Consider the following 26,388-nt stretch of genomic DNA (forward strand, 5'->3'; position numbering starts at 1 on the left):
CTCTTAAGCCAGCGCGGCTGGCTTCGAACCTGCGCGATCCTCCTGTCTCCGCCTCCCAAGCGCGGGGATTACAAGACTGCGCCACCACGCCCGGCTTATTCTTTATTTTGAAACCGGGTCTCACTGAGTTGTAAAGGGCCTCACTAAGTAGCTGAGGCTGTCCTTGAACCTCGATCCTCTGGTCTCAGCCTCCCGAGTGCTGGGATTACAATCCTGCGCCACCACGCCGGGACCTAATGGGCATTTAAGATTGATTCTCTGAGGCTCTTGTTTGTGATCCCAGCAATCAGGAGGCTGAGACAGAAGGATGCAGCAGCGGACAGCCTCAGCTGCTTAGGGAGGCCCTCTGCAACTCAGTGAGACTCTGTTTCAAAATAAAGAATAGAAAATAGGGCTGGGGGTGTAGCTCAGAGGTAGAATGCCCCTGGGTTACATCCCCAGTAATACAAAAGAAAAAAAAATAGATTTTTTGGAAATAATTTGTCCTCAAATTGTATTCAAATCTTGACTTGTTGTTGGCAACCTGTTTCTCCTCACCGACCACTCCATTACTACCCTGGAAATCTGTAGGATCCTCTAATATCCCCCATATTTATATCCCTATATGTCCATATTTAAAACTTTAGTATGTATTATGACACAGTTATAGGTCTTACTTGTTTCATTGATTGGATGCACAGTCCTTCCAATCCAGAAATCAGTTCCTTCAGTTCTGAGAAAATCTTTACATTTTTACTTTTTTTTTTTTTAAACAGTTTTACTTTTTTGGGGAACTTCCTTCTCTCTTTTTTCTCTGTTTCTGGAATTGCTTTTTTTTTTTTTTTGAGATTGAACCTAAGGTCTCACACATGGTAGGTTAACTCTCTATTGCTGAGTTATATTTCCAGTCCCCCCCACTTTTAATTTTTTTTTTTTTTGTACTTGGGATGAAAACCAGAAGTATTCTATATCTGAGCTCCTGTTTCAGCCCCCCTAGTACTGTTATTTATTATTATTATTTTTGTGGTACTGGGGGTGGAACCCAGAGGCTTTCTACCTCTGGGCTATATACCCAGACCTATTTTTATATTTTATTTGGAAACAGGGTCTCACTAAGTTGCTGAAAGCCTCACTAAGTAGCTGAGGCTGGCTTCGAACCTGTGTGATCCTCCTGTGTCAACCTCCCAAGTGCGGGGATTACAAGCGTGCGCCACCACGCCTGGCTCTAGTACTGTTATCATAGGCACCTACTACTTTGTCCAATTCTCTTATACATTTTGGAGCAGAATCTTATTAAGTTGCCCAGGCTGGCCTCCAGTTTGTTATCCTCTTGTCTCAGACTACCTGAGCTGGAATTAGAGGCATGTACCATCACACCAGCCTCTCTTTTGTTGTTAATACCCTTTAAAAAAATAATTTGTGCTAGAAGAAAACAAAGAACCAACTTTCCAACATACAGACACTGATAGGGACTTCCTCAAAATACCTAAAAAACTCAGGAAATGAAACTGAGAATTAATAAGTAGGATAACATCAAATTAAAGAGCTTCTGCACAACAAAGAAAACAAGAGTCTGAAGAGAGAGCCCACAGACTGGGGGAAATCTTTTCCAGGTACTCCTTTAATAGGAGACTAATATCAAGAATATACAAAGAACTTAACACCAAAAGACCCCAAGTAACTCAATCAAAATGGGCACTTGAACTGAATAGACATTTCTCAAAAAAAAAAAAAAGAAAAAAAGAAATACAAATGGCTAATAAATATATGAAAAAAAGTTCAGCATCATTAGCAATCAGGGAAATGCAAATCGAAACTACTCTGAGATAACATCTAACTCCAATTAGAATGGCAATCATCAAGAATACAAACAATAATAAATGCTGGCAAGGATGTGGGGAAATAGGAGCCCTTATACACTGTTGGTGGGAGTGTAAATTAGTACATCCACTTTAGAGATCAGTATGGAGCTTCCCCAAAAGACTGCGAATGGAAGAATGTCACCTAGGTACACCATTCCTTGATATCTTTCAAAAGAATTAAAGTCAGAATACTATATCAATGTTTATATATATATGTATATAAACATATATACTATATCATGTTTATAGCAGCACAATTCACAACAGACAAATTATGGAACCAACCTAGGTGTCTGTCAACAGAGGAATGGATAAAGAAAATGTGCTATATATACATGATTGAATTTCACTCAGCCATAAAGAAGAAAATTATGTCATTTGCAGGAAAATGGAAGGAACTACGGAATATTTTGCTGAATGAGTCTTGGGATGTCAGAGGTCCTTCCATATGTGGAAGCTAGAGAGAAAACAGCAACCAAAAGGGACTTCAGATAAATTAGGAGAGAGACCACGAAAATCGTGGAAGGGGACTGGAGGAGGGTTAGAGAGGGGAACAGGAGGCTTGAGGAAAGGGACAGTTCAATGTATGTCAGTATATGAAGGTATCACTACCAGTCTCACTAACAGGAGGGAGAATGGGGTGGGATCCTGAGAGAACAACACCAAGTGCTTCCTGCATGTATGTTTGTACATTGAACCTTACCATGATATGAAATTACAATGCATCAACAAAAGTATATTTATAAATATACTTTGGCTGGGTGTGGTGACACACGCTTGTAATCCCAGCATTTGGGAGGCTGAGACAGGAGCATTGAGGTTTGTGGCCTCGGCTACTTAGTGAGGCCCTTTGCAACTCAATGAGACCCTGTTTCAAAATAAAGAATAAAATATAGGGCTAGGGGTGTAGCTCAGAAGTAGAATGCCCCTGGGTTCCATATCCAGTACTGTAGGCCGGGCATGGTGGCGCACGCTTGTAATCCCCACGCTTGGGAGGCAGAGACAGGAGGATCGCGCAGGTTCAAAGCCAGCTGCGTGCTGGTTTAGGAGATCCTGTTTCCAAAATAAAAATGTGAAAATAGGTCTGGGAGTGTAGCCCAGAGGTAGAAGGGCTTCCAGGAACCCCAGTACCACCAAAAATAAACAAACATATCCAGTACTGTAAACACACACACACACACACACACACACACACACACACACACACCCTTTGGCCAAACAAAAAAGTAATTTGTTCTTGCTTTATAGTTTTATTTACTTATATAACCACATCTTCCCATTTTATCTGCTCTCTCTTCCCCTTGTAACTTCTATTTTCTATTTATTTGATTCTAAAACATTAACATTTTTATTTTAGATTTCACATATAAGTGCAATCATGTAGTATTTCTCTCCCTGTCTGATTTTTTATTAGCTTAATGTCCTGTAGGTTCATCCATGTTGGTGCAAATGACAGGATCTCCTTTTTTAAAAGGTGTAATAGCCGGGTGTGGTAACTCATGCTTGTAATTCCTGGCCTTGAAAGCCTGTTCCAAAATAAAGGATAAAAACAGGGCTTGGGGTGTAGCTCAGAGGTAGAATGCCCTTGTGTTCAATACCTAGTACTGCAAAAAAAAAAAAAAAAAAGGCTGAATAATATTTTGTTGTACATGTATACCACAGTTTCTTTATCCCATTCATCTGTGGTTGGACACATTATTTTTCTTTATCTTGGCTAGTTAAATAATACTACGATGAATATAGAAATGCAGATAACTTTATGAAGTGGTGATTTTATTTATTTATTTATTTATTTATTTATTTATTTATTTATTTTTGGTGGTACTGGGGGTGGAACCCAGAGGCTTTCTACCTCTGGGCTATACTCCCAGACCTATTTTATATTTTATTAGAAACAAGGTCTCACTAAGTTGCTGAGAGCCTCACTAAGTAGTTGAGGCTGGCTTTGAACCTGTGGGATCCTCCTGTCTCAGCCTCCCAAGTGTGGGGATTACAAGCATGCGCCACCACGCCCAGCTGTGATTTTATTTTTTTAAGGGACATTCTTAGAAGTATCATTAGGTCATATACTAGTTTTATTTAAAATAAAATTTTAAGAATCTCCATACTATCTTTCATAATTGCCACACTAATGTATATTTCCACCCACAGTGTGCAAGGATCTTCTTTCTTCACACTCATGCCAACATTCATTTACCTGTGTCTTTGTTTTGTGTGTGTGGTACTGTGGATTGTGCAGAGGAACATTCTACTGCTGAGCTACAGCCCATTATATTTTTATTTTTTATTTTTGGGTATTTGAGATTGAACCCAGAGGTATTTTGCCTCAGAGCTATAACCCTAGCACTATTTTATTTTTTGTCTTGTTAAGGTATCATGCTGGCCTTGAACCTGTAAACCTCCTATCTCAGCCTCCTAAGGACTGGGATCACAGGCATATACCACCATACTTTGTTCATTTACCTGTGTTTTCTGGGTTTTTTTTTTTTTTGTAACAAAAATCATCTTAGAGAGTTGTAAGATGTTATCTCATATATATATATATATATATATAAAATACATATTATATATATATTTTTTTTTGTTGTTGTTGTTTTTGTTTTTTTTTGTTTTTTTTGTTTTTGCAGTACTAGGTATTGAACCCAGGGCCATTCTACCTTCAAGCTATACCCTCAGCCCTATTTTTATTTTTGAAACAGGATCTCACTACATTTCAGAGGGCATCACTAAGTAGCTAAGGCTGGCCGAGAACCCAGATCTTCCTGTATTGGATCCTCCTGTCTCAGGCTCCCAAGTACTGGGATTACAGGCATGCACCACCATGTCCAGCTTCTCATTATGTTTTTAATTTTTACTTCCCTAATGATTAGTGATGTCAAGTACCTTTTCACATACTGACACTTTTATATTTAGTATTTTTGAAGTTTCCTTTTGCTCTCTGCATAGTTCTGTTTCCTCTTACCCCCACCCCCAACCCCACCCCCAGTGTATTTACTTTGGTCTCTGACTCTCCTCTTGAAATTTTTTTCAAATTCCTATTGATTTTTTTTTGTTGATTTTGGCTTTATTTTTTTTTTTTTACATTTTATAAAAATTTTCAGGGTTTTTTTTTGGGGTACTAATAATGACTAAGGTTTGGCTTACTATAAGGTGATCTGATAAGATGCTATAAGGTTTGACTTCCTGTAAGGTGATCTGTTAGGATGCAGGTCTTTTATAGGAGATGCTCATAAATAAGTGCCTTTGGGCCTTTTTTTCTGAAAAATATTCACTTTCTCTAGAAAAAAATTATTTTATTTTCTCACTTGCTAAGAATGAACCTGGCTGCCATTATATGGGGAGCCGATCTGAGAAAGAAGAGAAAGATGAATGGTGGTAAATGATGGAGGGGATGTAAATAAGTTCAGGTTATGTGGCTTTGGGGCCCTTACTCTGAGCTAGTCTACCTGTTGCCACCTGCAGTGAATTCCAAGTGGGACTTCACAACCTTCTCTTTCGTATTTAGTATTGTTGTAAAATATATATAACACAAGAGTTACTGTCTTTTATTATGTGTGTGTGTGGGGGGTATTGGAAATTGAACCCAGGGTTGTCCTGGAGATTGAACCCAAGGACGTCTGCCTCTGAACTACACTCCCAGTCCTATTTTATTTTTTATTTTGAAACAGGGTCTTGCTAAGTTGCTGAGTGCCTCACTAAGTTGCTAAGGCTGGTCTCAAATCTGCAGTCCTCCTGGTATTAGATGCCTTTATAATGTACAACTGTCATCACTAACCCATCTTTTCATCTTATACCCATTAAGCAGTTGTTCCCTGCCCCCCGCCCCAAGTTTCTGGCAATCACTTTTTCTACTTTCAGGCTCCATGATTTTTTGACTACTCTAAGTACCTCATATAAATAGATTCACATGGCACGTGTCTTTTTGTGACTGGCTTATTTCACCTAACACAATGTCTTCAAGGTTCATCCTTGTAGCCTGTGACAGAATTTCCTTCCTTTTTAAGGCTGCATAAGGCCAGGTGAGGTGGTGCATGCCTGCAATTCCTGTAGTTGGAAGGTTGAGATGGGAGGATCGCATATTCGAGGCCATCCCCAGCAACTCAGCAAGACCTTGATTCAGAATAAAAAATAAAAAGGGCTGGGGTATAGCTCAGAGGTAGAATGCTCCTGAGTTCAATCCTCAGTACCCAAAAAATCAACCAGCTAACTAAACAAAAAGCTGTCTGATATTCTAGCTTCATAGACTTTTGCATCAAATTTTTTCTTACTGATTGCTTATAAAAGCCCCTCCAATACCTGTATATGGGACAGTTAGGAACACAATGTATATGATTATATTTAATTATATTCATGATGGAGATTTATAATTTGTTCTTAATTTGCAGCTTTTTTCAAGGAGCAAACCTCCAAGGGGCCTGTATGTTTATGGAGATGTTGGTAAGTGTTAAAATAAGTTTTGGGTGGGCCAATCAGAAAGTTTTCCAGCTTTTGTTTTGAACTGTCTTCCATTTGATTCTTTAATCCACTACCAGAGAGGGAGATGGGTGAGGAGGGTGGAGCTAGGGAGGGAGGGTGGGAGGGCCAGACTTGACTTCCACCTTTACCTCTCACAGAATGTGGTTATAATTTAAGGCAGGATTGTATACTATGTCAGGGTGCAAACATACGTAATGTATAAACTGAATTGATCTCAGGGAAGGAAATCATTTATACATAGTTGTGCTATTAGATTCAGCTTACTTCTTTTTTAAAACTTAAGTGTTATATTATTAAAGATAAAGATTTATAGACATTGAAAGATGTTTATCAGTTTTTGTTTATCTATGTAAACAGATTATAAAGTGGTATATAGAACATGATTATAGAACAGTTTTGAAAAAAGAAAGTCTAGAGAGAGCTCTATGAAAATATTAGCAGTTATTATCAATGGATGGGACCAACAGTGATTTCTTTCTACTTTCCTCTTTGTCTGAATTTTAAAATAATAAACAGTTATCTACAGAAAAAAACCCATAAGTGGTACTTTTTGCTTTTAATTTTCTTTCTTTCTTTCATTCTTCCTTCCTTCCTTTCTTCCTTTCTTTCTTTTGTGGTGCTGGGGATGGAACCTAGGGGCATTCTACCTCTGACCTACACCTTCAGCCCTAATTTTTATTCTTTATCTTGAAACAGGATCTTAGTAAGTTGTGGAGGGCCTCACTAAGTAGCTGAGGCTGGCTGTGAACCTGCAATCTTCCTGTCTCAGCCTTCCAAATACTGGGATTATAAGTGTGTACCACCATGCCTGGCTTTTCATTCTTATTTCTATTCATAATTTAAGCCCTTAGATTACTAACCTAGTTATTTTATTTTATTTTTTTTTAGACCCAGGCTGGTCTTGAACTTTTGGCTCAAGCAATCCTCCTGCTTTAGCCTCCTTAGTTGCTGGGACTATAGACATGTGCCACTGCACTAGGCAATTAATTTAGTTAATAGAAACTCTTTGTGTGTGTGTGTGTGTGTGTGTGTGTGTGTATGTGTGTGGTCCTGGGGATGAAACCCAGGGACTTTCTCCCTCTGGGCTACACTATCAGACCTATATTTGGAAACAGGTTCTCATTAAATTGCCGAGAGCCTCACTAAGTAGCTGAGGTTAGCCTTGAACCTGTGAGATCCTCTGTCTTGGCCTCCCAAACACAGGGATTACAAGCGTGCGCCACCACACCCGGCTTAATGGAAATTCTTAATGCATATGTGGTAACATTTCTTTGGTTTTCTAGTTCTATACACTGGGCAAAAGACATATTTTTTGGAAACCTTCTGAGTGATGACTTACTTTCTAGATTTTTTTCTTCTGAGTTAAGATTGCTCATAAGGTGTTCCTTGACCTCATTCTTGCTGAACTCTTCCATCTTTTGGTGTCCATTTCCTTCAAACAAATCCTTTTTTCCTAGGTCTCAGCCTCCCTCTGGTCACCCATGTTCACCAGTGTCATGAGGGTGGCTTCCGTCTACTTGGCTCTGTTGTTTTTTCTTTATCAATTATTTTCTCTGTTGGCATGCCTACTCTGGACCTAGATTAATAAACACCCCCCAGGTTCCTCTAGAATCAGAACACATTTGTGTTATGAGGGAACAGGAGCAGGGGTTATAGACTTAGTGAATTTTTTAGGACAAGAAAATAATAGTTGAATAAGTAGTTATAGTACCTTAAAGATAAATCTGTTTTATCTCTTTCTTCTGATTGGATTACTAATACCTCTAAGAATTGTTTTACAAAGTTCTTCAAGTTCTTGAAAAATTCCATAGTTCTTTGGGAGTGGGGCACACTCCAAGGTGACATTTCTCTTCCCATGTCTCAAACCCCAATAAAAACAAATTCACAGAAAAATACATATATAAACTGGGTGTGATGGCATGCAGCTATAACCTCAGTACTCAGGAGGCTGAGACAGGAGGATTGCAGGTTTGAGGTCAACCTCAGCAACTTAGTGAGACCCTTTTCAAAATAAAACATAAAAATGGTTAGGAGTGTAGCTCAGAGGTAGAATACCCCTGGATTCAACCCCCAATTAAAAAAAATACAGATTTAAAAAATATTAAAGAAGCTCAAATTCTATTTTGTTTTATTATATTCTATAAGGAAACTATTTCTTTTTCTTAGTTCATTGACGAGTTGGAATTTTGAGACTCAGGTGTATTTACTAATTGTTTATAACCAGATGCTTAATCTGGGCGTGGTGGCGCACACTTGTAATCCCAGCATTCGGGAGGCTGAGACCAGAGGATCGTGGTTCTCAGCCTCAGCTACTTAGTGAGGCCCTTTGCAACTCAGTGAGACCCAGTTTCAGAATAAAGAATAAAAAATAGGGCAGGGGATATAGCTTGGAAGTCGAATGCCCCTGGGTTCTATCCCCAAACCTGCAAAATAATAATAATAATAATAATAATAATAATAATAATAATAAATATAAATATAAATAAATAACCAGATGCTTAATCTGTTTTACTGTCTGTACCTTTGGGTACCACTAACCTATGTTAGTCTGTTGTCAGCTCTTGTTCTTTGCTTCCTGAGAACATTTTACTTCCTGTATCTTTACTTTTATATTCAGTCATTGTGAAAATTAACTGTCTTTGTTTCTCTTATTGTCTTAACCAGTTAACCATAAATAGACATGGTTAGTAAAGTACAACTGTTTCCACTTCTATAAAAGGACTTGAAAAAATATATGAAAGTTGTTGGATTTTAGTGTGGAAAATACAGCCATATTCTAACTTATTGAAGGGAGGTACAATACAAGTAATCCATATGAATACTTGAAAAATGAGAAGTGATGTGATAACATGGGGCATTCATGTAGGCTATGTACATGGCAACATTTGGGTAATCTTAATAATAAGAAAAGAGAAAGGAATTCTGAAATAGGAAGTGTGATATACATTTTGTGGCTATGACCAGTTTAGAATAGTTACAAAATAGGTAATAGAAGGTCAAGTTCTTACTTTAGGGGGCTCTCTGGTTGGGAGAATAGCCTCAGAATGCCATCACCGGCATTCTGGTTCTTATTCTTTCTATTCTCCACCATTACTCTCTTCACTATTACCTGTTTGGGCTTAGGAAACATGTAGTACAAGGTGGGGATTGAGCCCAGAGGCATTCTCCCTTTGCACTATACCTGTAGTGACTTAATGGGAAAGAGGATGTCTGCTCCATAGCTCCTCTTCCCTGCTTCCCATTCCTGACTGGGCTAGTGCCCACCTCACTCTGCTCTTTCTTCATAGATGGACTTGACTGACTTGGATGGACCCCCAATCCAGGGGATTTCTGCAGAGTTGATATATATGATTAACATGGTCAATCTTGAAAATAAATATTTTCATTAATAGAATGTTTAGCACATCTCTTACAGAAGCCCAAAGCTTCAGTAGTAGCATTTTGTGTCTTCATTTTTATCCTACAGTTGACTTTTATTTATTTGATTCTTTCTTTATTTTTGTGGTACTGGGGATGGAACCCAGTGTCATTCTTCCTCTGAGCTATACCCCAGCCCTATTTTTTACTTTGAGACAGAGTCACTAAATTGCTGAGGCTGGTCTTGAACCTGCAATCCTCCTGTCTCAGCCTCATAAATTCTGGGGTTACAGGTGTGTGCCACCACATCCAGCTACAGCTGGCTTTCTTACAAGCCTTCTGCTCTTGACCAGCACTCTATAGCAACGATAGTAGGGCTCAGGATTTCTTTGTTACATTAGAAGAGAATAAAAGTACATTTTGGTTATCAGTCTGTTCTGTTGCTTCCTGGTTTTGTTTTACCTGTTTCCGATTAATACTGGACTCTTAATTTCACCAATTGAAAAGTAGGACTAGGGAAACATAGTTCTGCCCTGTGTGGAGGTGGTGATGGAGACACCAGCCACTTTCTGCGGCTTACAAGGGACAGCTGTGAAAAGGGACCGCTAGGGGGTGCTCCCGAGTAGTCACTTTTGGCTCCCAAATTAAGGGCTTGAAAGTTAAAACTTAAAAGTTTTAGGTTTTACAAGTTTATCTCTTCGTGAGAATCCTCTCTAGAAGCCGTTATGATGACACAGGCCTGTAATCCCAGTATTTGGGAGGCTGAGACTGGAAAATCTCAGGCTTGCGGTCAGTCTCAGCAACTCAGTGAGACCCTTGGCAATTTTTTTGGGGGAGGGTACTAGGGGTGGAACCCAGGGACTTTTCTTCCTCCGGGCTATACTCCCAGACCTATTTTATCCTTTATTTGGAAACAGGTCTCACTAAGTTGCTGAGCACCTCACTAAGTAGCTGAGGCTGGCTTCAAACCTGTGCGATCCTCCTGTCTCAGCTTCCTAAACACTGGGATTACAAGTGTGCGCCACCACGCCCAGCTGACCCTTGGCAATTTAGTGAGATCCTGATTCAAAATAAAAAATAAAAATAAAAAGGGCTGGGGATATAATTCCGAGGTAGCCTGCTTCTGGGTTTAATTCCCAGAACCAAAAAAGAAGAGAAAGAATAAATTTTTAAAAAAAGAAACCTCTCTAGAGAAAAACATAAGGTTTTATTCATGATTCTTTATAGACTCAAGCAAAATGTGAAGTGAGTGAAATCTAGTGCTGGTTTCCTTGCCACCCTTTTCAGTGTCTCCTCACCTTTTTCTTGTCATCGCTTGACAGATGTTTACTGAGCATCTGCCTTGTGCCAGCAGCACGTTGCTTCTGAAATGTAATGGTGAATAAAGGAAGACCCAGCCTTTGCTCATACAAAGCTTACAAACTGGTACAATGGCCTCGCTGGCTTAAGAGACCCTGTTTCCAAATAAAAATATAAAATAGGTGGGAGTGAAGCCCAGAGGTAGAAGGGTTTCCAGGAACCCCAGTACCACCAAAAAAAAAAAAAAAAAAAAAAAAATTGAAATAGGGTCTTACAAAATTTCTGAGGCTGGTCTTGTAATTGGTGATCCTCTGTCTTGGCTTCCCAAGTATTAGTCCTTTTTCCTTTATTTTCTGAAGAGTTTATGTAAGATTGGTGTTATTTAATTTTTATATACTTGATACTTTTCACTATTAAAGTCATTTGGACCTGTAGTTTTTTTGTGGGAAAGTTATTAATCATAAATTCAATTTCTGTAATAAATATGAAATTATTTCCAGCATGGTGGTACATGTTTGTAATCCCAGTACTTGAAAGGCTGAGATAAGAGAATCACAGGTTTGCACCCACTTGGCTACTTAGGCCTTTTGCGACTTAGTGATATCCTGTTTCAAAATAAAGAATAAAGAAATAGGCTGAGTGTGTATCTTAGAGATAGAATGCCCCTGGGTTTAATTCCCAGTTCTGAAAATAAAAAATAAATTATTTAGATTTTTTTTTTCGGGTCTGGGGATAGAACCCAGAAACATTCGACCTCTGAGCTACAATCCCTGCACTATTTTTTATTCTTTTTTTTGAAACCAGGTCTCACTCACTGAGTTGCAGAGGGCCTCACTAAGTAGCTGAGGCTGTCCGTGAACCACGATCCTCCAGTCTCAGCCTCCCGAATGCTGGGATTACAAGTGTGCGCCACCATGCCCAGCTTAAATTATTTAGATTTTGTATTTCTTTTATTTCAGTTTTGGTAATTTATATATTTCAAAGAATTTACCCCTTTTTCTGAGTTGGATTTATTGGCAGAAAGTTGTTTATAATAATTTATCTCCTTTTTTTAGTGTGTGTGTGGCACTAGGGATGGAACTGGAACATTCTATCTCCAAGCAACATGTACCTCAGTCCTTTTTCTTGTCCCAAAGTCTAGTTTGTTTGATATGAATATAACACTAGCTTCTGTGGATTGAACGTGAGACCTCACATTTGCTAAGCCTGAGCTCTACCACTGAGCTGCATCCTCCAGGCTCCACTCCCTCTGATTTCTTTCTTTTGCTTTTATCTCCAGAAACTATTATGTGATGGCATGTTATAATTTCATTTTTATTTTATTTTACTTTTTTGTAGTACTGAGGATTGAACCCAGGGGCATTCTACCTCCAAGCTACACCCCGAGCCCTATTTTTTATTCTTTATTTTGAAACAAGGTCTCACTAAGTTGCGGAGGGCCTCACTAAGTAAACAAGGCTGACCACAAACCTGTGCTCTTCCTGCCTGCTATTATTCATATTTTGGATTAGATAATTCATGGTCATTCCTGGATCTAACAGTATACCATGCTGCCTGACACAGCAGAGTTTAAAGATTTATTTATTAATGACTCAAAATCTGCTTTATTTATTTGCGGTACTAGGGATGGAACCCAGGGACATTCTACCTCTGAGTTACACCTCCAGCATTCTTTACTTTGAAACAGTTGCAGAGGCCTCACTTAAGTCGCTGAGGCTGTCTGTGAACTGTGATCCTCCTGTCTCAGCCTCTGAAAGTACAAGGATTACAAGTATGTGCCGCTGAGCCCGGCTCTGTTGCTACTCATTTTATTAAGAGATGTCGGATTGAATATTTTTTGCAAATAACTATTTTTCAATCACAATGACCTTTTCATTCATAATCTGTTTGAAATTTGTATTTTCATATATAAAACATTCCGACACTCAAGTGGCATGGGCTCAAAGTCATCTTATGAAGCACAGGAAAGCCCAAAAGACGAGACCCAGTTCTTACTTCTGGAGCTGCCTTTGACTTTTAGTGATTGCAGCTCCTTCTAGGAGAGCATGGGCACTGTGGGGTGGGGCAGGATGGAGGGAGAAGGGAGGATGGAGGCTAGGCCAAGCACATGCTGAGGGACACTGGGGTATGAACTGAGCTGCTGCACGGCCACTGTCCCTGGATCACTGGGTTTTCTGTGATGGAATAAGGCTTTTTGTGTATGCCTGTGTTAAGTGCTCAAGCTGTTGACTATTTAATTACTAATGCAATTATAGTGATTAAAAGTTTCAGTGTTGAAAATTAAATAATTATAAGGATTGACTATCAGAATTTCTTAAGTAGGTCTCATTTAAAAGACCTATGTTCTCATTTTTTTCTTAAAGAGGAAAATATTATAATTGGCCATTCTCCAGTTCTCTAATCTACTTCTGTTATTTATTTTCAATATTTACATTAGATAATAATGTTTCTTTCTTTCTTTTTTTGGTACTGGAGATGGAACCCAGGGGCATTCTACCTCTAAGATATACTCCCAGCACCTTTTAATTTTTATTGATTGATTGATTGATTGGTGGTTCTGGGGTTCCTGGAAGCCTTTCTACCTCCAGGCTACACTCCCATATATATATATATATATATATATATATATATATATATATATTTTTTTTTTTTTTTTTTTTTTTTTAAACAGGGTCTCTTAAGCCAGTGTGGCTGGCTTCGAACCTGTGCGATCCTCCTGTCTCTGCCTCCTGTCTCTGCCTCCCAAGTGTGGGGATTACAAGCGTGTACCACCATGCCCGGCCTTAATTTTTATTTTTTTTAGTTAAAAAAATTTTTTTAAACAGGGTATCACTAAGTTGCCAAGGCCCTGCTAAGTTGCTGAGGTTGTCCTCAAACTTGCAACCTTCTGTCTCAGCCTCCCGAGTACTAGGATTATAGGCATCAGCCATCACACCCAGTTCTTAATTTACTTTTCTTTTTTTGTGGTACTAGGGGTGAAACCCAGAGGCTTTTCTACCTCCGGGCTTTACTCCCAGACTTATTTTATACTTTATTTGGAAACAGGGTCTCACTAAGTTGCTGAGAGCAGCCTCAGTAGCTGAGGCTGGCTTTGAACCTGTGCGATCCTCCTGTATCAGCCTCCCAAGTGCTGGGATTACAAATGTGCACCACCATGCCCGGCTCATAAATAAGTATTAATTATTTTATTTATATTGGTGTCTTTTGGAAGACTGAAGAATAATCTGTAAATACTGCCAGTTTATTGGTATAGTTCTATACAGAAAATTGCCCATATAATGTTTACTAAATGTATTTCCTAAAAACAAGACTGTAATAGAAAAGAGTAATATCAACTTTTTTTTTTCCAGCCAGTTTAACAAATGAAGTGAACAAGCTCTTCTAAAAAGTAACATACACTGGGCACGGTGGCTCACACCTGTAATTTCAGTACTTGGGAGGCTAAGACAGGAAGGTCGCAGTTTCAAGGCCAGTGTAGTTTAGTGTGACCCTTTTGCAAAATAAAAAATAAAGAAGAGCTGGGGGTATATTGGAGCACACCTGAGTTCAATCTCCAGTATCATTTAAAATAAAAGTAACATAATTTTCAGCTTTCTAGTAGAGGAGTATGTTATCATTATCTCAAAGCTAATGAACAATCATTAGGACAATCAGTACATGCTGTTTAATAGTATTCTTAAATTTCTTTTATTTTTGAAGGTACAGGGAAAACAATGGTGATGGATATGTTTTATGCTTATGTGGAAATGAAGAGGAAAAAACGGGTCCATTTTCATGGTTTCATGCTAGATGTGCACAAAAGTAAGTGTATGATTTGAAAGAAGTGATATTTTTCAGTAGGCAAACTTCACAAAATAGTATTCTTCAGTGAATAAACATATAATCTTTTTAAAAATCCGATTTTTTTCTTGAAGCAGGATTTTACTTGGTTTTATCTGTTTTGTGCTATATGGAAATAGATATGCATCCAGAGTTGGGTCTTAAGGCCAATTCAGAACTTCCCAGTCAGAGAGCAGAGATGTTATTATATGAAGGACAGGTATTTTCTATTTCTATCAAGTATTGATAAAAAATGTTAAAAATGCAGCTGTTTCAAAAAGTTATTCTTGATTAGGTCCTTTATTCTGTGTTTCCTTAGCATGTAAGTATTCCATTTGCATTTGTGTATGTGCTTTCTTGCTTTGTGTGGTGTCCTTATGTTATTTCATTTTTCTGTGGTTTGTGTATCAGCCATTGTGTTTTCCCCTTAATACTTTTCAGCATTTAGCGTATATGTATGAATAGAGCGAAACTGGCTTTAGTGCCTCCGGCTGGAGACAAGGGGGCGTTCAATTTCGATACGCCAGACCTATCATGTATTGGGCAGAATCGCAACTTCTGCTGGCCATCCCGGAAATCCTCGGGACTGGTACCACTGACATCCTGTTGTCCATCAGCTTTACCCATCACTCTGCCATTTCTGAAGTGTTTCAAGGATGGAGATGGAGTAGTCTTGAAGTTTCCTTACAACTTTAAGATTATTTTAATATTTGAACAACTTACTTTGGGGTAGAGAAAATACAGTCAATATCAATAATCAAATTTGATTGCGTGTAGAATTTAAACTTAATTTTTATGTCTACACTGAAGTTTAACTTAGGGATTTAAAAATACGTTATAGTTGTTTAGATGTAGTAGTAATATAATATTTGGTCTGTGTTTAACTTCACCCATTTAAGGGATACATCGCCTTAAACAGAGTTTGCCAAAAAGGAAAGCAGGATTCATGGCCAAAGCCTATGACCCAATTGCTCCCATAGCTGAAGAAATCAGCCAAGAAGCCTGTCTCTTGTGTTTTGATGAATTCCAGGTAAAGTGGAAATTTTTCATAGATGTAGAATGGTATATTGAATGAAGTGTGAAGATTTAAATTTTGTTTATGGCCTTTTCATTGTTTTATAAATTGACTTAAGACATTCCTCAGTTTTACTGTCTCTTTGGGGGTTGGCAAACCATGACCTGCATAAAGCAAATCTGTCCAAACCTATCTCTGGGTGGCTCATGAGAAAAGAAAGATAAGGTATGTATGTTTATCATCATCATCATTATGATTAAGATTGTTTGCTATTGTGGATTGAACTCACAGCCAGTACATGCTAAGACAAGTGCTCTACCATTGCTACCATTGAGCTGTACCCCAACCCTTAATTTTTTTTCTTTTTTAATTTGAGACAGGTTCTGGCTTAGTTGCAGAGGTTGGCTTTGAACTTGTTATCCTCCTGTCTTAACTCTCCCTCCATACCTACCCCCACCGAGTAGCTGGGATTACAGGCATACACTACTGCACTTGGCTATTTTTACATATTTAAAGGTATACCACCTCCGAGCTACACCAACAGCCCTATTTAGTTTTTTAGCTTTAAGCAGCTGATTGGCCACCTTGGACTTGTGTGGTGTGGCCTGGTGCAGGGGCGGGGTCAATGAGACCTGCTTTCTCATGAATTTGGACTATCTGGGACCTAAGAAAGTTCCCATTTATGAATGAGACTGAAACAAAGAGACATAGAAAGATACTGAACCGCATTAAGGGAAGGAGACTACAGTGCTGCCTGGATAGCAATGGAGATCTCCAAGATCCTTCAGTCCCAAGCCTGTCCCCAGCTCCAGCTCCTGTGAGCTACTATCAGTGCTGTCCCCATCCAGGAGTCTCAAAGACACCTCTCCTTACTACTAGGGTTTCTTATGCCTGCCTATTCCTTGCAAACAGAATTTTGATGAGAATGGAATTTTTCAACTCTTCATTTGCCCCTGTTTCTATGTCATAGGGACTTCCCTATGATCTGTAAGATAGCATAAACATTGATAGGAAATACTGTGGGGACATATTACCTTACTTAATATAAAATCTGATATACCAGGACAGTTATCTGATGGACTAAGGCCCAAGAAGAGCAAAGATGAGGAATCTACTACAATAGAAAATAAATGAAGAAACTTATTACTTATATATCTTGCCATGAAAGAGCCAGGTAGAGAGGGAGCAAGAGGGGGAGAGTCCAACTGGCAACTGGGAGTACATAGGGGAGAAAGGTATGGTGCATTTAGGTTTGAGAGCAAATGTCTAAATGGTATTTTTAAAGCTTTGGAGAAAAGCAGGAAGCTCAGTTTTTATTATTTGTTTAATATAGGTGTCTCCCTATGTTGCCTGTGCTGGTCTTGAACTTCTGGGCTCAAAAGATGTTCCTGCCTCAGCCTCCCAAGTAGTGGGGACTTCAGGTGCATACCATTGTGCCCACCCTTAGCCCAGACTTCTAGACAGGGAAATGTGTATTTTTTTTTTTAAGTTCAGGGGCACTCCACTTCTGAGCCCTTTTTGTCCAGCTGGTTAATGTTGATAAGCACCCCTTCTCAGTGCTATTTTCTGGCTACAGGCTTGAGCAGTCTGTGTGTGGTGTTCTACTTCTCATGCCTCACCAGCCAGCAACCATTGCAGTGTCCTTCTGTTACACCCCCACTACCCATAAGAATAACTCCCTCACTTCTTCAGATGTTGCCCAGTTATCTTCTTTTTAACGGAGCTTTTTTTTCCCCTGGTACTGGGAATGGAACCCAGGGGCATTCTACCTCCGAGCTACACCCCTAGCCCTATTTTTTATTCTTTATTTTGAAACAGAGTCTCACTGTGTTGCAAAGGGCCTCACTAAATAGTAGCTGAGGCTGTCAACCAACCATGATCCTCCTGTCTCAGCCTCCCAATGCTGAGATTACAAGCATGTGCCACCATGCCTGGCTTAACAGAGCTTATTTTTATACTCTAAAATTGCAAGCTGGATCACTGGGCATGGTGGCGCATGCTTGTAATCCCTGCACTTGGGAGGCAGAGACAGGACCACGCAGGTTCGAAGCCAGCCACGCTGGCTTAAGAGACCTCATTTCCAAATAAAAAGTATAAAACCGGTCTGGGAGTGTAGCCCAAAGGTAGAAGGGTTTCCAGGAACCCCAGTACCACAAAAAAAATAAAAAAATATAAAATAAAATAAAATTGCAAGCTGGGCATGGTAGTACACACCTATAATCCCAATACTTGGGAAACAGCAGAATTGGAGGTTTGAGGCTAGCCTCAGCAACTTAGTGAGTGCCTGATTCAAAATAAAATATGAAAAGGGCTGGGAGTGTAGCCTGGAAGTAGAATATCCTGGGCGCAACCCCTAGTACCACAAAAATGAATGAATGAATGAATGAATGAATGAATGAATAGTTGCCATTGACCTCCTGCTCCTTTTCCTCCATAATATACATCATGTGCCGGGGTTCAGCCCTAGCAGGAGTTGGGGGTCGTGTGTTGGTGAGAGAAGAGTGGAGGTCGAGAGTGAGAGAAGACTCTGACACACAGACCAGATGCAAGCTTCTCCAACTTTGTTCAGGATTTGTTACAATCTTTATACTTTCTTTCTTGGCAGGATAGACAAAACCACAGTCATGCAAGCAGGAAACTTCAAGGACAGAAAAAGTCTTTAACAGACTTCAGGACAGGGTGCCAGACATTTAATAAATCATAGAAAGTATGCTTTGCCTCATATCATAAGGTCAGCTTGAACTTAATCTTATATGTTGGCCCAAACTAAGGTCAGCTTGAACTTAATCTTTGGCCCAAACTTTATCTTTGGGGGAAAAAAAGATCTTTACTGACTCAGTCTCTCACATGTAACTGCCCATCTATTTTAGTTATAATGCATATACATAAAATTCCAATTACACATATTAATTCACATAATTTTAAAATAATTCTTTTGAAGGAGGAAGGGCTAGTTTTTCTCGCGGTGAACTCCAGCCTTTGCGGGTCCCCTGGCCGAGCTTTTGCTCAAGGTCCGCACGAGATGCTGTAGCAATCACATTCTAACATAATTTGCTTATTATGTTTGTTGTTTGTTATTCTATTCTTCTATAAAATATAAACTTTATGGCATGAATTTTTGTTTTGTGTATTGACATATCTAAAGTATGTAGAATTATCTTTTAATGAATGAATAAATGCTAACAAATAAGTGAATGAATCCTAGTATTAAATAATAACTATTGAAGTAGTTATCTTCATAAATCCTATTCCTTGTATATAATACTATTTCTCAAGCAAACTCATCATTTATAGAACCTAAGGCATATTACAACTTCAACCAACATTTTTTCCTGTCCACATTCTGAATTATCTGAATGTTTTTGTCTAATTTAGCAGATGAAAAATGATAATTCATTGCTTTAATATATATGTTTGCTTAGGTAGTTTACCTATTAGTTAAATTCATCTTTTATAAACCCATTTATTAATTGGGAATGTGAACATTTCATTTGTGATATGTGTTCTTTATATCCTTTTTATATAGTATGATGCTGGGGCTTAAACCCAGGGCCTCATGCATGGTAGGCAAGGGCTCTACCACTGAGCTACATACCAGCCCCTCTTATGTAGACTTTATAATATTAGCTACTATTTATTCAGTGCTTTCTATGTGCCAATATTCCTGACTACTACACTATGTTATATATCATTCTACATATGACTAAAGTTTTATACAGCTATACATTAATAATATGGAATTAAGTACTTGGGAGGCTGAGACAGGAGGATCACAGGTTCATGGCCAGCCCTAGCAACTTGTGAGGTCCTCTGCAACTTAGTGAAACGCTGTTTCAAAATAAAAAATAGAATATGGTTGGAGGTGTAACTCAGAGGTAGAATGCCTTTTGGTTCAATCCTCAGTACTACACACAAAAAATAGAATTATTTCAGCATATATACTATACATAGACAATATCCACAGTTAACATTTCTTGAGAGTTTAATATGTGTCTCATTACAGTTTTGCAAGATAGGCATTTTTTCTGCCTTTGTCGCCATTGCCTCCTCCTATCCATGAGGAAATTGAGGGTCACAAAGGTTAAGTGATTTGACCAAGGTCAGACAGTGGGTAACCAGCACCTTAGATCCAGAGCCAGTATCCTTCCTTGTAACCACTATGTTAGGTGTTTTCCTTGTTATGTGATTACAAAGTCTTGGATTACATGTTTAAATATGTATAGCTACTGAGCTGGGTGAAGTTTGGGTAAATGTTTTAATAATAGAACCTAAAACTTATCCTGAAGTCTATTAAGTCTACTACAATACTTGTTGATTTATTAGAAAGATATTTTAGGTGCTTTATTCTTAGTGGCAGCATATCTACAATCATCACTTTTTAAAATTGAATTGCATTATGTTATGTAGTCTTGATTTTTAGCCAATTATTATTGACCTTTTGGTGGTGTTAATTAATATAATATTTATTTTACTAGGGAGATGAATGAGAATTATTGCTGCTTAAAAACAAGAATATAGCCGGGTGTGGTGGCGCACTCTTGTAATCCTGTGCTTGGGAGGTGGAGACAGGAGGATCGCGCAGGTTCGAAGCCAGCCGCGCTGGCTTAAAAGACCCTGTTTACAAATAAAAATATAAAAATAATAGGTCTGGGAGTGTAGCCCAAAGGTAGAAGGGCTTCCAGGAACCCCAGTGCCACCAAAAAAAAAAAAAAAGAAAGAAAACAAAAAACAAGCAAATAAGAATATACCTTTTTTTTTAATTTTATTTTTTTGAAAATAGGCAATTTATTGCAATTACTAGAATTACAGGCTTGTGCCACTATGACCAGATCAAAGACTGAATTTTCTTTTTTTTTTTTTAATTTTTAATTGGTGCACTGTATTCATACATCATAGTGGGATACATACTTTTGTAGACATACATGCACACATTGCCCAGTCAGCCCCCACCCAATCCCCACCCCATTCTCTCCCTATCCCTCCCTCCCATGCTTGGCTTAGTGGTTGACATCTAGTATTATAGCAATTTATCAAAAATTAAAAATGATAATCTCACATAACAGTTTCATTTGTCTGATACCAAGCTTTTGATGACTTAAAGATAACATTTCAATATTTCTTTTTGCTTTCTTTCTTACCAGAGAATCTATTTTTTCTATTTTTTAGGTGAAACTATCATATATTTATATATTTATTTTTCAGAAAAAAAATCTATCCTAATATGGAATATGGACTCTAGGTACCCACAACGATCTTGAAAAAGAACAAAGCTAGAAGATGTATATTTTCTGATTTCAAACCATATAAAGCTACAATAATTGAAACAGTGTAGTACTATTCTAAAGGCAGATATATAAACCATTGGAGTTAAATAAAAGCCTAGAGCTAAATTCTTCCCTATATTGTCAAGTTATTTTTGACAAGGTTTCCATGAACATTTGGTGGTGGGAATAATAATCTTTTAACTAAATATTGTTGAAAAATAATAATTACATGGAAAAGAATAAAATTGGACCCTTACCTAATCCCATATACAAGTATTAACTCAAAATAGATAAAAGACCTAAATATAAATCTTTAGACTATAAACTTTTAGGAGAAAATCTGGGTCATAAAACCTCACAACATTGAAATTGGCAGTGATATCTTGGTTATGATTTCAATGGCACAGGCAACAGAAGAGTATACAAACTCCCTAAAAAATAAAAAAACATATTGTATATCCAAAGACAATGTAAACAGAGTTAACAGTTACTAATAGAATGGGATAAAATATTTCCAAATTCTATATCTGAAGGTATATTAATATTCCAACTAGAAATCCTAAAAATTAACAACAATAAAGGCAAACAATACCCTTTAGAGATAGGTAAAAGACTAACATAAATAATGAATCTTCACAGATAACCAATCTTAGTTGTCTGTTGGATGGAAAGTCATGTTTCTCTGGTTCTGATGTGTGTTACCTATTTCTTCTTTGTAGTTAATCTCTTTGAGTATTTTCTCTAGTGCTGGTTTTGAAGACATAAATTCCTTCAGTTTCTGTTTGTCATGGAAGCTTCTTATTTCTCCATCTAATTTGATAGAAAGTTTTGCTGGGTAGGAAATTTTTGGCTGGAAGTTGTTTTCTTTCAAAATTGGGAATATGTTACTCCAAGCCCTTCTGGCTCTCATAACTTGGTTTGGGAAGTCTGGAGTGATTCTAATTGGTTTGCCTCTGAACGTCACTTGGCCCTTTGTTTTTGTTGCCTTTAAGATTCTCTGCTTGGCTTCCACATTGGTCATTTTGACAATGATGTGGCGTGGGGATCCTCTTCTCCGATCCTGTCTAAAGGGAGTTCTATACGTTTCCTGGACCTGCGTATCGACCTCTTGCTCTATGTCTGGAAAATTTTCTGCTATTACTTCCTTGAAGAGATTGTTGATCCCTTTGGTTTCACTTTCTTTTCCCTCCTCTATTCCAATTATTCTTAGGTTAGCTCTCTTAAAATGGGCCCATATTTCTTCAATATCAGATTCCTGCTGTCGGATATTTTTTCCTAGATTAGAAACTATGCGTTCATTTTTGGATTGCTCATCTTCTAAGAGTGAGATTCTGTTCTCCATGTGTTCTAATTGGTTGTTTGTGCTTTGAATTGAGGCCTTTACTTCATTAATTGCATCCTTTTTCTCTTTTTGGCTCTCTCTGAGTTCTTTTCGAAGCACCTCTATTATTTCTACAGTTATTTTCCTGATTTGATCTTCTAGAAATCTCTGATAATCTGTTTTATCGGGTTCTGATGTTGTGGGGTTGTGAGCATTCATTGCTCCAGTATTATTCCTCTTTCCCATGATTTTGGAAGTTTGTGCCTTCTCTGGGTTCTTCCCTTGGGTCACTATGACTTCACTTAAGGTGCTCTGGATCTCGAGTCAGTAGTATCTCAGACTCCACTACTCCTTTACTGGGTTGTATCACAGAGTCTCCGACCCAGAGAGTCGATAGAGGCAGCTTTAGACTGTGGGGGGTGCCAGGTTGCACATTCTCCTATGGTGTGATATCACTGCCACCGCCCCTCTCCCACTGGGTCAAGTCCCAGTGAGTACAGTACTGGGATTTCTCCGCTGTGGCCCGCAATTTGACTCACTGTTCTTGAGTACGCAGATGTAGCTGTACCGAATTCGGTGGCAATATGGCGCCGCTGCTACGCCCTCGGCTATGGGGCTGGCGTTTTTTTCTTGGTTTAGATTTCCACTCTGAATCCCTGCAGCGTGTGCTGAGCTCAGCCACTGGGAGCTTTAGATGCCCTCTGCGCCGAGAAATCCCGCCTGGCTGTTCCGCAGCGGCTCCCCTCGGCTTGCTGTGGCCGTCCCGTGAATTCGCCGGTGCTGCCGGCAGTATGGCGCTGCTGCCGCGTCCTCAGGCATGAAGCCGCGTCCTCGGGCGTGAGGATCTCCTCTGTGGCTCTGTTCTCAGTCCGCTTTCTCTCTGGAGCCTGGTGATTTTTTTTGTTTCTCTGGTGATGTTGTTTTCTGGCTTTGAAAGGCGCTGATTTTGTGGTAATGGAGTTTTGTTGTTAGCGGGGCTCTTAAGCCCCGCTTTTCTCGGTCGCCATCTTCCCGGAAGTCAAGAATATACCTTTTAGTGTTCTTGAATTTAAAGAATTTTACGGATTCTGTTTTGGTAGTGGTTAGGTCACATTTGCAGGACGTATCCTTCATTGGCTTAGTCATCTTTGACTATGTGTGGCATTTCAGTTTTATCTGTGGGATGAGATATACTGTTGTTTTGGTTGAGAAATGTGTCTAGATAGGTTGTTCTAAGATGTGTTTTAGTGGCTGAAATAAAAGAATAGCTTATCCTCAAAGTTCTCTTTCGGATTTTCATCTTGTCCTTTTTAGAATGTTTATGTTACTTATTAAACCATTTATGATTTTGAAGACATCAGACTACTGAGGGAAACTTTTTTTTTTAATATGTCTCCGTGTCTCTTTTTAGGGACACTAAATAGTTGTTTTACTAAGATGGTCCAAAAAATTCTGATGAGCAGAATATCATGCAAAATTCTGCTCTATAAGATAGCAGTATCATTTTAAAAAAAAGTTTTAACCATTTTTATAAGGCGGGAAAGCTATTAAAAACTGCTAATAAAAAATAGGTGCTTATTTTTGTGCTAATACTAATTACCGATAATGCATGCTTATGTTTGTCACTCTTACATGGCACTGTACCAATCAGTGGATGACTGAGACTCAAGTACTTACACATGTAAATTAACCATTAGGTTCCCCCCCATTTTTTTTTTTTTTTTTTTACTTAAGTGAGTCATAATGGAAAGCAACTCTAGGTCATAAAAAATCTCTTCTCTTTAATGCTAATGAAATGTCTCCATGCTCTGTTAGCAGACTACCCTTATTGGCAATCTGTAGCCTTCTCTTTTGTTCCTGGTGGTAATGAAATGCGGGGTGCTGAAACTGCAGGCTCTCCAAGAATGTGGGGCCAATTGTCTTCTGTTCACTTATACTGTAAAATTACTGTTCTCCAGCAAAGCTGAACAAGTGCAGGGACAAGATCAAAGGGGTGTACGTTGGCACCCGGCTGCACCAAGTGACTCCTGCTTTATTAATTAGTCATAGCTTCTCCAAGTTAATTTACTCTGATAGGACAAAAACATCCCTCAATACAAAAACAGCAAAGTATAACTCAACCATAAGCCTTCACTATTCGCTTTCTTCAGTTTTCAGCATAAACCTCTGTACTGTGTTGTAAGCTAAGTGTCCCTTCATTTTTCTGAATCTTAGGGTACAGAAACTACTTTTAATTTTTTTAAAAAACATTAGCCAATAATGGAGTCAAATGGCCATTTTTATTTTCTAAAATTAAGCAAGCTTCAATTGCTATTATTTTTTTTTAGAGTGAGCATATTGGGAATCTAATTTGAAAGTGCAGTTGCTGCTAAAATTTGCAAGCTTTTCTGTCCTCTCATCAGAAATGCCACTGGTGTTTAAGCATTTGAAAAGGACCTTCTCTGTGAGTGTTTTTGCGGAAGCAAAATTTGACAATGATCCTAAGCTCCAAATTAAATAATATCAGCACCACTTTTCTTTTCATTTAAATTACCACTTTTGAAGTTCCTGAAGCCTTTTAATTTAAGGAATCTTCAGTAGTTTTTCCAGTTAATATGTTTTCAAGTTATAGTGTGAAATAGAATTTTTTTTAACATATCCCCTTTCATGGTTTTGCTCAGGTGAGAAAGAAATCACTAAAATTTTGAATAAGATATTGGCTGTAAAGATAAAAATGATTTAGACTTGTGCAACCCAGGTAACTAGGTTAGTTGGAAATTTTTAGTATCTTCATTAAATTGAATTTGAGTAGTTTCTATGTCCCCTAATAGGTTTTATTTATTTATTTTTTTTTAATTTAATTTAATTTTATTTTTTTTAACAATTTTTTTATTGAACATAAATAGTATACATTTACACTATATTTGGTGCCCTCTCCCCCCGCCCCCGTTTTCTCCCCCCCCCCACCAATGGTTGGCCAGGTTAACCATGTCTTATTCATAATTTTACACATGTTCAGGTGAAGATGCTCCTTAATCAAGATCGGCCTTTCTCCTCTCCTATCTTTCCATTGAAACTTAGCTAGTATTTCCCCTCTAATATCTGGGGTCCTACTGGTATCCTTTGTGTTTTCTAGTTTGGGCATATTAGAGGAAACATGTGTATCTTCTCCTTCTGTGCTTGGCTGATCTCACTTAACATGATGCTTTCCAGGGCTTTCCATCTTCTTGCAAATGATAAAATTTTGTTCTTCTTTATGGCTGAATAGAATTCCATTGTGTGTATTTCCCACAGTTTTGCTATCCATTCATCTGTTGATGGTGATCTGGGTTGGATCCATATTTTGGCTATTACAAATTGTGCTGCTATGAACATAGGTATGCATATGTTGCTGTATTTCTCTGAATTTAACCCCTTTGGAAAGATACCCAGGAGTGGTATAGCTGGATCATATGGTGGATCTATTCCCACCTTTCTTAGGAATCTCCACACAGATCTCCATAGTGGCTGAACTAGTTTGCACTCCCACCAACAGTGTAAAAGAGTTCCTCTTTCCCCACATCCTCGCCAGCATTTGTTGTTGTTTGATTTCTTTATGCTTGCTACTCTCACTGGGGTTAGATGGAATCTCAGTGTAGTTTTGATTTGCATCTCCCTGATGGCCAGTGATGAAGAACATCTTTTCATGTATCTATTAGCCCTTTGTATCTCTTCTTTTGTGAAGTGTCTATTTAGTTCATTTGCCCATTTCTTGATTGGGTTGTTTGTTTTGTTGGTGTAGAGCCTTTTGAGCTCTTTGTATACTCTGGATATTAGCCCCCTATCAGAATGGTGGCTGGTAAAGATCCTTTCCCATTCTGTAGGCTTCCTCTTTAGGTTATTGATAGTTTCCTTTGATGAGAAGAAACTTTTTAGTTTAATGTTATCCCACTTGTTTATTCTTGCTTTAATTTCCTGAGCTTTGGAGGTTTTGTTGAGAAAGTTACTGCCTGTGCCAATATGTTGTAGTGTTGAACCTATGTTCTCCTCTACTAACTT

At 38.4% G+C, this 26,388-nt stretch overlaps 1 protein-coding gene across 2 annotated transcripts in view; it reads left to right on the forward strand.

The window, feature by feature from the left end:
- AFG1L (AFG1 like ATPase) overlaps positions 1-26,388 on the forward strand; it is a gene marked incomplete at both ends in the record, with an annotated part of 206,104 nt that overhangs the window by 50,388 nt on the left and 129,328 nt on the right. For both annotated transcript variants that reach the window (XM_080700611.1, XM_080700612.1), the window contains 3 exons: positions 6,227-6,278; positions 14,673-14,774; positions 15,692-15,822. In XM_080700611.1, the coding sequence (XP_080556737.1) occupies positions 6,227-6,278; positions 14,673-14,774; positions 15,692-15,822 (285 nt within the window). The remainder of the gene's footprint in view (positions 1-6,226; positions 6,279-14,672; positions 14,775-15,691; positions 15,823-26,388) is intronic.

This window comes from Muscardinus avellanarius (assembly GCF_963383645.1).
Source record: "Muscardinus avellanarius genome assembly, chromosome: 8".
Classification (NCBI taxonomy): Eukaryota; Metazoa; Chordata; class Mammalia; order Rodentia; family Gliridae; genus Muscardinus; species Muscardinus avellanarius.